Raw genomic sequence first — 13,311 nt, 5'->3', positions numbered from 1 at the left:
ACACACAATACGCACACATATTTTAGATGACAAAATTCTTTAAACCCAACATTTACAACATCCTCTGGGGCAATTTCAGTTTACTGTGGAGAAATAATTTTCAGTAGAAAGTTTTGTACGGAAGCTACCTTTACTTACTTGTCCCCTTGTAGGATAAAACCAAAATGGCAAATAAATTGCCATTTCCCTAAGTTGGTTAGGGAAGTTTTTTTTTGAGACAGTGTTTCGCTCTGTCGCCCAGGCTGGAGTGCAGTGGCGCAATCTCAGCTCACTGCGAGCTCCGCCTCCCGGGTTCTCGCCATTCTCCCGCCTCAGCCTCCCGAGTAGCTGGGACTACAGGCGCCCGCCACCACACCTGGCTAATTTTTTGTATTTTTAGTAGAGACGGGGTTTCACTGTGTTAGCCAGGATGGTCTCGAGCTGACCTCGTGATCCACCCTCCTTGGCCTCCCAAAGTGCTGGGATTACAAGCGTGAGCCACCACACCCGGCCTGGTTGGGGAAGATTAAGCAAGGTACCCAGTTTAAGAAACTGGGTCCTTAAGCTTACCTTAAAAAAAACCATTTAGTGATGGATGGAAAAGGAGTATAACTGCCTTGATGTTTTACTTTGTTTTAGTTTTTTTACTTCAAAGAGCTTTTCTAGGTCCTAATATAAATGAAGACATGGGACAAAAAACGTGCCAAATCTGTACCTGATCCTCTCTCTGGTGAAAGGGATGGTCTCGTTGTCTTTCTTCCAGTAGAACACAGGTGGGGGCATGCCTATCACGCGGCACTCCAGCCTCACGGGGTGGCCTTCGGGAACTCCGCAGTTCTGTAGTTTCTCCAGGATCACTGGTGCTTTCTTCACCTCTTTGGCTGAGCAAGAGAAGGGTCATTCTTTTTCTCTTTTTTTTTGGAGTCTTGCTCTGTCACCCAGGCTGGAGTGCAGTGGTGCAGTCTCAGCTCACTGTAACCTCTGCCCGCATCCCTTCCCCACCGGGTTCAGGTGATTCTCCAACCTCAGCCTCCCCAGTAGCTGGGACTACAGGTGTGCACCACCAGTCCTGGCTATTTTTTTGTCATTTTAAGAGAGATGGGGTTTCACCATGTTAGCCAGGCTGATCTCGATCTCCTGACCTCAGGTGATCCACCTGCCTTGGCCTGGCAAAGTGCTGGGATTACAGGCGTGAATCACTGTGCCTGGTGGAGAAGGGTCATTCTTATTTGAATAGTAAGTACTTTGAGGTTCATGCCTCACACTCACCACAGTTCTGGAATTTAGCACAGCGGGCATGCACCCACCTTACCTCCTGGTCAGAACACTCCTCATGTCTCTTAGTGAGGATCGCTGCCTTGATAAGAGCTTCATAAACGGTTTAAAAAACCAAAAGAAACGGGGTAACCATCTCTGCACATCCCAAGAGAGGCAATACTTGAGGATCTGGGTCATACACACGGGATGCAAATGCCAGGAATGGTGGAATTAAAGGAATTTCTTTTATATCTCAACAGTAGATTTTGAGAAACCATATATTCTATTTACTAAAACAGATTTTTGGGGGGGAGGAGTTTTATTTTGTAGAAGACATAATAGTTTTTCCACAAAAATCTGACACCTACAGAATAATACTATTTAAAACACACACACACACAAGACTGTGCTTCCCAAGGAGGCTTTTAGAGATTTGGCCAGGACAAATTTAGGTAAAGGTACCTCATGTCTTAGGGTTCCAAAGTCAATATTTTTTAGCAAAATAGTGGAATAAAGGTAAAAGCCTGAAATCAATGTATTCTTGCAGAATGAGTTTTTCCTATTTTATTGGTGAGAAGAAATTAAAAGTGAGGAAAGAAAAAAGATATACAGGGAAAACTGCCACTAGCCTAGCGAGGGTTAGCATGCTGAAGGCACCCTGATTTCTTCTTTTTTCTTCTTCTTTTTTTTTGAGATGGAGTCTTGCTCTGTAACCCAGGCTGGAGTGCAGTGGTACAGTCTTGGCTGACTGCAACCTCCCCCTCCCAGGTTCAAGTGATTTCTCCCACCTCAGCCTCCCTAGTAGCTGGGATTGCAGGTGTGCGCCACCACACCCAGCCAATTTTTGTATTTGTAGTAGAGATGGGGTTCCACCATGCTGACCAGGCTGGTCTTGAACTCCTAACCTCAGGTGATCCGCCTGCCTCAGCCTTCCAAAATGCTGGGATTACAGGCATGAGCCACCGTGCCCCACACCCTGATTTTCTTAAAGGGTCACACCGAGAGCAGGAGGAAGCCCAGTACCAGAATTCCTGCATTCTGAAATTTACTTCTGGTTGGACTACTGCTCTGCAAGGCTGGCACCTCCCAGATGACAATGTCTTGTTATCCTTATGGACAGGCATTACAGTGTTTTGTTCACATCATCTAAGAATATAAAGTTTCATTTGTTTAGATATTGATTCAATATTTCTTGGGCACCTTCCACGTTCCAGGCACTGAGATATGCAGAAGAGAGACAGAGGCACTGGAGATGCGCAAGACGAGCCACAGTCTCTGACCTCAGGAGCTCAGCATCTCTTCAGGGAGGCAAAGAATTAACAGTTACACAGAAGACCCTATGTACTCTGTGAATCTCTCCTTTTCTGAGTGCTATAGAAACACTTTATGGTTGTTAGGCTGGGAAGGGGTAGTTGTGCCTGGTGGATTCACTGTACCTGGCGGTGACATTTCAGTTAGGCCTTACAGAATGAGTAGGAAGTTGCCAGGCAGAAAAGGAGATTCTGGTAGAGGGATCATTGGTGCAAAGGCATGAAAGCTTAGACCAGGGACAAAGAGCCTGGTATGTTCCAGGAATGATAGACTGCAGGGCAAGTAACTGGAATTTAGTGACAGCTAATGGATGGATGGATTGATTGATGATTACAATGGCTCTCATTTATTTAACGGGTATTATGCACATGGTATCAGGTTATGATTTTAGATTACTGGCATGGTTTTGAAAGTGATGTGGGAAATACCACCCCTACCACAGTGAAGGGGAAATTGAAATTGGAGTTAGCCGGGCAAAGGATGAAGGAATTCTGGCAGAGGCTCTGCCTATTTGGGCAATGACTTTGGAGGAAGTTTTGTTTAGGGGTCCCAGCAGCAAACCTTACCTACTACAGAGAGCTCCAGACTAAAAGAATTCTGTCCGGTTTTGTTGGTAGCGATGCACGTATAGGTCCCTGCGTCACGCTGAGTGAGCGGGTCAATGAGCAGAGAGTGGACTCCGGTCTCCCTGACGAGCATCTTGTGGGAGGCGTCTGGTAGCACAGGTTGGCCATTGAGTAGCCACGTCAGCTCCGGGGGCGGTAAACCACTCACCTAATAAACAACAGGACAGCTGAGGCAAATGACTGATGACAGGCACATTTATTTGATGGCTGAATTCTTTATCCTTGCTTGACACCAAACAGACAGTGAGAGAAAACATGGAGTGATGAGAAAGCTCTCTGTAGGGGCATCAAGAGAAAAGAAGGGTCTGAATAAACGGCTGCATGAATTTGAACTGTATGGTACTTTGATCACAGTTGACATCATGGTTAACCTATGTGATTATACTCTAGATTAGAATAAATAAGAACTAAAGGCTGGGCGCGGTGGCTCAAGCCTGTAATCCCAGCACTTTGGGAGGCCGAGACGGGCGGATCACGAGGTCAGGAGATCGAGACCATCCTGGCTAACACGGTGAAACCCCGTCTCTACTAAAAAAAAAAAAAAACTAGCTGGGCGAGGTGGCGGGCGCCTGTAGTCTCAGCTACTCGGGAGGCTGAGGCAGGAGAATGGCGTAAACCCGGGAGGCGGAGCTTGCAGTGAGCTGAGATCCGGCCACTGCACTCCAGTCCGGGCAACAGAGCAAGACTCCGCCTCAAAAAAAAAAAAAAAAAAGAATTAAAAAGCGAAATAGATACAATAGGCCTGCAGCATCAATTTCAGAGACGATATACTGCTTACATACCTAATAGCCAAGAGAAAAGCCAGATTTTTTTTTTCTTAAAAAAAAATCCCAAAAAAAACAAAAGCAAAAAGACAGGATACATGTGCAGAACGTGCAGATTTGTTACATAGGTATGCATATGCCATGGTGGTTTGCTGCACCTATTGACCTGTCCTCTAAGTTCCCTCCCCTCACCCCTCCAGTGTCCCCAACAGGGCATGGTATGCCTCCTCCCTGTGTCCATGTGTTCTCAGTGTTCAACTCCCACTTATGAGTGAGAACATGTGGTGTTTGGTTTGCTGTTCCTATGTTAGTTTGCTGAGGATGATGAAAGGCCAGATATTAAACCAGAGTTCTTGAACCTTGTTGTATATTACAATCATGTGGGAGGTGTTTAAAAATCCTGGTGCCCATTTACCATAAATCAGAATCTCTGGGGATGGGACCCAGGCATGGGAATCTTTCAGAGTTTAGGGAGGGGGATGTAACAATCAATCTGAATATTGTTTAGGCAGCCACAAAGAGAAGAAGAACCATAGATAGCATAGATAGAAGTGGACCCTTTACGGATGCTTAACCTCAAGTTTTGGCTAATTTGCAACTAAGTCTTCCATAGCATTTTGCGTCTATGGGGCAGAAAGGGTGATGTAAACTTCTCTTCATACTGAGAGATATCCACGCTGCTCAACTAAAGCCTGGTCAAAACATGAGAATGTAGAATAGCTAAAGGTAAAGGAGGTTGATTAGTATAGGAAACCAGCTTTTCTTCTCATATACTACCTTGGAGCCATATTTTCATGTCTATACATTTTCAAAGGCCACACGTCCAACAATTCACTTCAAGGATGTGAAAATCACACCATATGGCTTTATAGTTTTTATCACTTTCCAGACACCAAATGAAAAGACTTGTATCTAAATCTTCCATAGCATTCTAGAATTCTTAAAAGGCTTAGATGCAAATGTCTGAATTATAGTAGTCCTCCTTTTATCTAAAGTTTCAGTTACCTGAGGTCAACCACAGTCTGACAATATTAAGTGAAAAATTTCAGAAATAAAGTTTCTAAGTTTTCAGTTGTGTTTCGTTCTGAGTGGCATGATGAAATCTCATGCCGTCTTACTCCACCCTATCCAGGGTACGAATCACCCATTTGTCCACCGTGTTCACACTGTCTATGCTACTTGCCCATTAGATGCTTAGTAGCTGTCTTGGTTGTCAAACTTAAAAAATACTATATACAGGGCTCAGTACTACCTAAAGTTTCAGGCATTCACTGCGGGGCTTGAAACGCATGCCCTTCAGATAAGGGAGAACTACTGTGTATCACCTCTTTGGTTGTCTTCTAAAAATGCAATTAACTTGATATAACACCAATGTAATTTTTATTAATATATAACGATTCAAAAATTTCATAAAATAATTTCATCTGACATTAAATACTCCAAACAAGCTTTATGATAAAAAAAAAAGTGATCTCTCTCCCTTCCCCATCTCATCTTTCCTGAAAAAAGAAGCCCACAAAACAAATACAAACAAAAATGAATGCAAACAAATACAAAATATGAACAGATCTGGAACCAAGGATGGGTGCCGGAGTCTACCTTACAGTCCAGCCGACAGAGGCGCCCCTCGTGAGCTACCATATCCCCAGGAGCCTGCAGGAAGTGTGGTCGGAAAAAGCGTTCCTGTAGGGGCTCTTTGTCTCTTTCTTGCACTCGGGATCTTCCCCTATAAGAACAAGCATGTTCAGATATTAAACATAGAAATAAATTTACAAATTTATGATGATAGGCATTTAGGCATGGCTACAGGACCTAGAGAACAGATTTTTTTTTTTTTTTTGAGGGGAGAAAGGGGAGGCTGGAGCTTAAACAATAAATAACGGTGTGGAGCTGATGTAAAACACAAAGTGATAGGTATCTCACAGACTGTGGGACTGTCTTGTGAGATCTGCAATCAAATAAACAGGCTTAGCTTCTTTCTGTCATTCTGGGTTAAGTGGGCTCAGCTCACCTTGCTATGAGTTCAACCAGTTGTTCTAAAGTCATCAAAATAAACAAATAGATTAGTATTCAATCCGAACCTCAAACAAGAGCCAAAAGAGAAGTCCTGTTTATTACCCAGAGCAAGGCAGCTGCAATCCCTGTGTCTTTGAGTAATAAAATTTAACCTGGCTATAAATCATGGCAGACCATTAAAGATGAGTATGAACTTAAACTGGATAAGACTGACCAACAGTAACAGCTGTTCTTAAAAAAGAAAGGAGGAGGAGGAAGAGAAAGAGGAGGAGGAGGCAAAGGTAGAGGGGGCCAGGTTTGGTGGCTCAAGCCTGTAATCCTAGCACTTTGAGAGGCTGAAGCAGGTTGATTGCTTGAGGAGTTTGAGACCAGCCTGGGCAACACGGTGAAACCCCGTCTCTACGAAAAATACAAAAATTAGCCGGGCATGGTGGCGCACATCTGTGGTCCCAATTACTTGGAAGGCTGAGGTGGGATGATAACTTGAGCCTGGGAGGTGGAGTTTGCAGTGAACTGAGATCGCACCACTGCATTCTGGCCTGGGTGACAGAGTGAGACCCCATCTCAAAAAAAAAAAAAAAAAAAGAAGAAGAAGAAGAAGGTATAGTTGCAACGGTGGTGAAATACTGTATCTGAAACATGGGTCACTATTTTTGTTCCTTTGGTAAGTCACATTTAATTCTTCTGTGTCAGCAGCTATGGAATGCTTTGCTAAGACTTTGTGGCACCATAAGATTCAAGTGGAGAGCCAGGCTCTTTCTTCTTAGTGGTTAGTAAAATCAGAGAGGAAGAAAACCAGTTGTTACACTGGAGACAACAACAAAAATATTCCATCAATATACATTCAATCATTAAAGGTTTCTGTTTTATTAAACAAAAGATGGTAACTTACTTCAATGGGTCTGATTTACATATTATGTGTGCAGGTGCTACTGATGGTTACAAATTTTGAACCATTAAAAGCATGCCAACTTGGGAGTGGTGGCTTGTGCCTGTAATCCCAGCACTTTGGGAGGCCAAGGCGGGAGGATTGCTTGAGGCCAGGAGTGTGAGACAAACCTAGGCAAGATAGTGAGACACCTGTCTCTACACACACATAGAAAAATTTAGCCGGCATGGTGGCATGCATCTGTAGTCTCAGCTACTTGGGAGGCTGAGATGGGAAGATGGCTTGAGCCCATGAGTTTGAGGTTGCAGTGAGCTATGATCACATGACTGCACTTCAGCCTGGGCAACAAAGTGAGACTTTGTCTCTAAAAAACAAAAATCAAACTTAAAAAAAAAACTCCACAGACTAGTGCTTGTTAAATTTTATTGTGCTTGTGAATCACCTGGGAATTCTGTTAAAATGCAGATTCTGAGTCAGTAGATCCAGAGTGGGGCCTGGGATTCTGCATTTCCAGCCAACTCCCAGGTGATGCTGATGCTGAAAGTGAAGGACTACCTTTAATTAAGAATTCATGGATCCAGTACTTCGGTGCTCATGATAGTGGGGAGGTGCTTGGGAAGGACCTAGAGAAAGGGAATTCTTATTGTCTTTACCTGTGAGACTGACCAGCAGAGGTTAGTCGACTGCGAATGGGCAAACTTTGTACCATCAAGTGGCCAGAACAGCTGATTCTCCCCTGACAAACAGAAAATGAACAAGATTAAAATAAGAAGAATCTCACACTTTTTCAATGTACATAAAATTTACTGGACCAGAACATTGTGAAATTTTGGCTATTATGAGTTTTTCTTTGGAGGAGAGGAATAAAAACAATAAAATATGATTTCTTAAATCACTGTTAATATTCCGGGGGAGAGATTTTTAAGAGTATGGTAATGACTTTCATTTTAAACTGAGATATAAACAGCACAAAGGTAAAAATAAATTTGAATTCTTATGTACTTAACGTTATTTGCAGTCATAATTTAAAAGCATGGCCAAATATTTTCATACGTTCCTCAACAGAGACTCTTTAAAACTAACATTTCAGTAGGAATGGATGTTATAGTTCTGTACTTTCTACCCAAATAGTAATTGAAGATGTTTATTCTGCCACATCTTTTAGGGGAGTTTTAAGATTTGGCTTCATTCAGAAAAGGAAAGTGGATGATTATGGCTTTCCAAGTTTAAAAAACAAAACAATCCAAAAATGTGGACATTCTGAGTTTGAGGGACATTCACAAACCTTTGCAAAGTAATTTGCCTATTTGCTAAAGAGCAAAAATGACAGATCATTCCTGATAGAATGATTGGTATAATGATTTATTGACTCTTCAAGAGAATCAATGTGTTGAGAAACACAAGACTGAGTTCAATAAGTCTGCAAGGTATACACAGCAAAAAAATAGTACTACTGTCCCTTGACAAAGGCTGAAGGATTGAGTGACCTGTTAGTGGCTAACTAGTCTTTTAAGTTGTGATGCTGTGCCCTAGTTACACACAATCACAATGCTTCTCATTCATTTTCCTCAGCAATCCTTAGTAACTCGCACTTCTCAAGGTCTCATTCACAATGACATCAACCGCTCCTTCCTCAGAGTGCAGCACAGCGCAGAACCCTGCGTCTCCACCTGGGGGTTGGCTGCCATGATGGTGTAGTTGCCATCGTCATCACTGGTGGTGGATTCAATGTGCAGAGAACATGTCCCATCTCCTTCTCGCCTCATTTTGCAGTGCTCATTTCTCTTAGAAATCTGCTTACCATCTTTGAACCAGTAAACCTGAAATGAAAAATTATCAAGATGTACACTGTTTTGTTTATCTTTAGAGGTTAATAAACTAGGGTCTGGGGTGAGGCAAGGGACAACTGCCATCTTTTAAGTGACCCATACTTTATGAAGCACTTGGAAAAAAAGTTATAAAACATATTAAAAATGACTGTATAATATGCCCCTCCACTTGTACCTATATAATACTATTTAACATTAAATGTTATTATTTAGGTAAAGAATCCAATATAATTTAGGACTAAGATGAAGTTTTTGACGATTTTTCTTGTACTTCATATTTAGTTTTAAAAACTACCCTAAGAAATGGACATGTCTTCAGAAACAAAATAATGAAAACCAGGAGACTGGATATTTTCTCATTATCTTATTTACAAGTTCAAGTCTCCTGCAGTTGCAGATCTCAGCACTTAGAATAAGTCACCTTGCTTGAAAGGTTAGTATGGTTTGTTTCACTAAATGGAATGAAGCTAGGATTAACTTGCTAAATTTCTCATCCAGCCAAAATGTAAATATCTATGTGTGTGTGTGTGTGTGTATACGTGTGTGTGTGTGCACATACACATCTATCTATATATCTCATGTTAAGTTTTGCATGTGTGAAGGAGATCTCTCAGAGACAGAGGAGATAAAGTACTGGTTGCAGCTGTCCTCCTCTACTTTTCCTGGTTACCTAACCATACATGATAACACTATGCTAATGTTTATGAAAGAAGAGCAGAGAGATTCTCTGCCACAAACCATGCTGGGTGTAAATCCTTCTCTCAGCTGACTGCCAAAAACTCTGCTGATTGATGTGATTTTTCAGCATCCAGTGATAACGATATGACATTTTTAGCATTTACCAACCTAATACTAATGCTACAAATATAGCTCAATTTGTACAAGAACAGGTACCCTGTGGATATTAAACAGGTATTAAGTAGACAGAAAAATATCAGTTTGGTGAGTTTGATGGCTATGAAAATCAATAGCCCAAAATATAGTATTGTGACTAAGACACTTATTTTAAACTTTTATTACAATTTGAACTTACCCATAAGTCTGATTTCTTTTTAGCCTGACTATTTAATGATCTCATTCCTGATGGGGTTTTTTTTTTTTAAGTGAAATTATCTGGGCTTTGCTAATTTTCTGGTATAGGTTTTCATTCTCTCTGTAGCTACTTCACTAGAGTCTGATAAGACTTTCTTACTAAGAGGGAAGTTTATAGCAATAAATTCCTACGTAAAAAAACCCCAGAAAGACTCCAAATAAATTAGCTAAAGAGGCATCTCAAGGAACAAAGAACAAACCAAATCCAAAATTAGTAGAAGGAAAGAAATAATAAATACAGAGCAGAAATCAATAAAATTGAGACAAAAAAATACAAAAGACCAAAAATACAAGAGATGAAAAGTTGGTTTTTTAAAAAGATAAACAAAATTCACAAACATTTAGCTAGACTAAGAAAGAAACAGAGAAGAGAGAAGACCCAAATAAATAAAATAAGAGATGAAAAGGAGACAATACAACTGATACCACAGAAATACAAATGATCACTAGAGACTATTGTGAACAACTATATGCCAGCAAATTGCAAACCCTGGAAGAAATTGGCAAATTCCTGGACACATACAACCTACAAAGACTAAACTATAAAGAAATAGAAAACCTAAACAGACCAGACCAATAATGAGTGATGAGATTGAAGCAGTAATGAAAAAGTCTCCCATCCAAGAGAAGCCCAGGGCCTAATGGATTCACTGTTGAATTCTACCAAATATTTAAAGAAGAACTAATATCAATTCTACTCAAACTATTTCAAAAAATTAAAGAGGAGTTAATACTTCCAAACTCATTCTACAAGACCAGCATTATCCTGATACTCAAACCAAAGACCCAACAACAACAGCAACAACAACAAGACAACAAGTAAATATTCCTGATAAACATAGGTACAAAAATCCTCAACAAAATACTACCAAGCTGAATTCAACAACACATTGAAAAGATTATTCTTCATGATCAGGTGTGATTCATCTCAGCTCTGCAAGGATGATTCAACATAGGCAAGTCAATAAACACGACACATCACATCAACAGAATCAAAGACAAAAACCATATGATCATTTCAATAGACAATGAAAAAGCACTCAATAAAATTCAGCACCTCTTTATGATGAAAAAACCCTCAACAAATTGAGTGCAGAAGGAACACAACACAATGAAAGTCATATATGACAGCTAATATAGTACAGAACAGGGAAAAATTGAAAGTCTTTACACTAAGATCAGGAACAAGACAAAGATGCCCACTTTCACCACTTTTATCCAACATAGGCCTAAAAGTCCTGGCCAGAGTAATTAGGCAAGAGAAAGAAATAAAGGGTACCCAAACTGAAAAGGAAGAAGTCAAATTATCCTTGCTTGCAGATGACATGATCTTATGTTTTAAAAAAATGTAGGCTCTATCAAAAACCTCTTAGGGTAAACAAATTTAGTAAAGTTGCATGATACAAAATCAACATACAAAAATCAGTAGCATTTCTATACACTAACAGCAATCAATCTGAAAAAGAAATTAAGAAAGCAATACAATACCTACAAAAATAAATAAATAAAAGCCTAGGAATAAATTTAACCAAAGAAGTGAAAGATTTCTACAAGGAAAACTATAAAACACTGAAAGAAATAGAAGACGGCACACACACAAATGGAAAGATATCCCATGTTCACGAATTGGAAGAATTAACATTGTTAAAATGTCTATACTGCTCAACGTGATCTTCAGATTCAACGCAATCCCTCTCAAAATACCAATGACATCCTTTGCAGAAATAGAAAAAACAGGCTGGGAATGGTGGCTCATGCCTGTATTCCCAGCACTTTGGAAGGCCGCGGTGGGTGAATCACTTGAGGCCAGGAGTTCAAGACCAGCCCGGCCAACATGGTGAAATCCCATCTTTATTAAAGGTACAAAAATTAGCCAGGCATAGTGGTACACAGCTGTCATCCCAGCTACTTGGAAGTCTGAGGCAGGAGAATCACTTGAACCTGGGAGGTGGAGGTTGCAGTGAGCAGAGATCTCACCACTGCACTCCAACCTGGGCAATAAAGCGAGACCCTGTCTCAAAAAAAAAAAAGAAAAAAAGAAAAAAAAGAAATAGAAAAAGCAATTCTAAAATTCATATGGAATCACAAAAGACCACAAATAGCCAAAGCAATCCTGAGCAAAAAGAACAAAGCTGGAGGCATTATGCTACCTGATTTCAAATTATACTATAAAGCTATAGAATCCAAAACACCATGGTACTGGAGTACAAATAGACACATAGACCAATGGAACAGAATAGAGAACCCAGAAATAAATCCATGTATTTATAGCCAACTCATTTTTGACAAGGGCACCAAGAACATATATCGAGAGAAAGGATAGTCTCTTCAATAAATGGTGCTAGGAAAACTGAATACCCATATGGAGAAGAATGAAACTAGATCCTCACCTTTCACCAGATAAAAAAATCCACTCTAAATACATTAAAGACTTAAATACCAGGCCTGAAACTATGAAACTACTAGAAGAAAACAATGGGGAAACACTATAGGATATTGGTCTAAGCAAATTTTTTTTGGGTAAGACCTTAAAAGCACAGACAACAAAGGCAAAAATAAATGGGATTACCGCAAGTAAAAAGCTTCTGCACAGCAAAGGAAACAATTAACAAAGTGAAGAGACAACCTACAGAATGGGAGAAAATATTTGCAAAGTATTCATCTGACAAGGGATTACTAACTAGAATATATAAGGAACCCAAACAACTCAATAGCAAAAAACAAAAACCAAAACCAAGACTGTTAAAAATGGGCAACAGACCTGAATAGGCTGGGCGCAGTGGCTCACGCCTGTAATCCCAGCACTTTGGGAGGCTGGGGTCTCCAGGGTGGATCACCTGAGGTCAGGAGTTTGAGACCAGCTTGGCTAACATGGTGAAACCCCATTTCTACTAAAAATACAAAAATTAGCTGGGCATGGTGGCGGACGCCTGTAATCCCAGCTACTCAGGAGGCTGAGGCATGAGAATCGCTTGAACCTGGGAGGCAGAGGTTGCAGTAAGCCGAGACTGTGCCACTGCACTCCAGCCTGGGCGACAGAGTGAGACTTTGTCTCACACATACACACAAAAGACCTGAATAGACATTTCTCAAAAGAACACATACAAATGGCCAACAGGTGTATGAAAAAATGTTCAACATTACTAATCAACAGGAAAATGCAAATCAAACCCCAAGAAATATCATCTCACCAGAGTTAGAATGGCTATTACCAAAAAGACAAAAAAAATAACAAATGCTGGTGAGGATGTGGAGAAAGGGGAACCCTCATATACCATTGGTGGAAATGTAAAGTAGTGCAGCGGTTATGGAAAACAGTATGGAGACTGTTTTCTCCAAAAAACTAAAAATAGAACTACCATATGATCCAGCAATCCCACTGCTGGATATATATCCAAAAGAAAGGAAATCAGTATGTTGAAGAGATATCTGCACTCCTGTATTTATTGCAGCACTATTCACAATAGCCAAGCTACAAAATCAACCTGTGTGTCCATCAATGGATGAATACATAAAGAAAATGGGGTATCTATACACAATGGAATATT

The 13,311-nt window shown here is 40.5% G+C and overlaps 1 protein-coding gene across 6 annotated transcripts in view; it reads right to left on the bottom strand.

The window, feature by feature from the left end:
- Positions 1–13,311, bottom strand: part of MYPN (myopalladin) — a 106,137-nt gene that overhangs the window by 9,376 nt on the left and 83,450 nt on the right. For all 6 annotated transcript variants that reach the window (XM_011926922.1, XM_011926913.1, XM_011926940.1 and 3 more), the window contains 5 exons: positions 8,513–8,662; positions 7,496–7,578; positions 5,537–5,663; positions 3,114–3,321; positions 695–860 (listed from right to left, as the gene is read on the bottom strand). In XM_011926922.1, the coding sequence (XP_011782312.1) occupies positions 695–860; positions 3,114–3,321; positions 5,537–5,663; positions 7,496–7,578; positions 8,513–8,662 (734 nt within the window). The remainder of the gene's footprint in view (positions 1–694; positions 861–3,113; positions 3,322–5,536; positions 5,664–7,495; positions 7,579–8,512; positions 8,663–13,311) is intronic.

This window comes from Colobus angolensis, unplaced genomic scaffold, assembly GCF_000951035.1.
Source record: "Colobus angolensis palliatus isolate OR3802 unplaced genomic scaffold, Cang.pa_1.0 Scaffold12, whole genome shotgun sequence".
NCBI classification, from domain to species: domain Eukaryota; kingdom Metazoa; phylum Chordata; class Mammalia; order Primates; family Cercopithecidae; genus Colobus; species Colobus angolensis.
The sequence above is the reverse complement of the archived record's forward strand: the minus strand, read 5'-3'. Positions and strand labels throughout refer to the sequence as shown.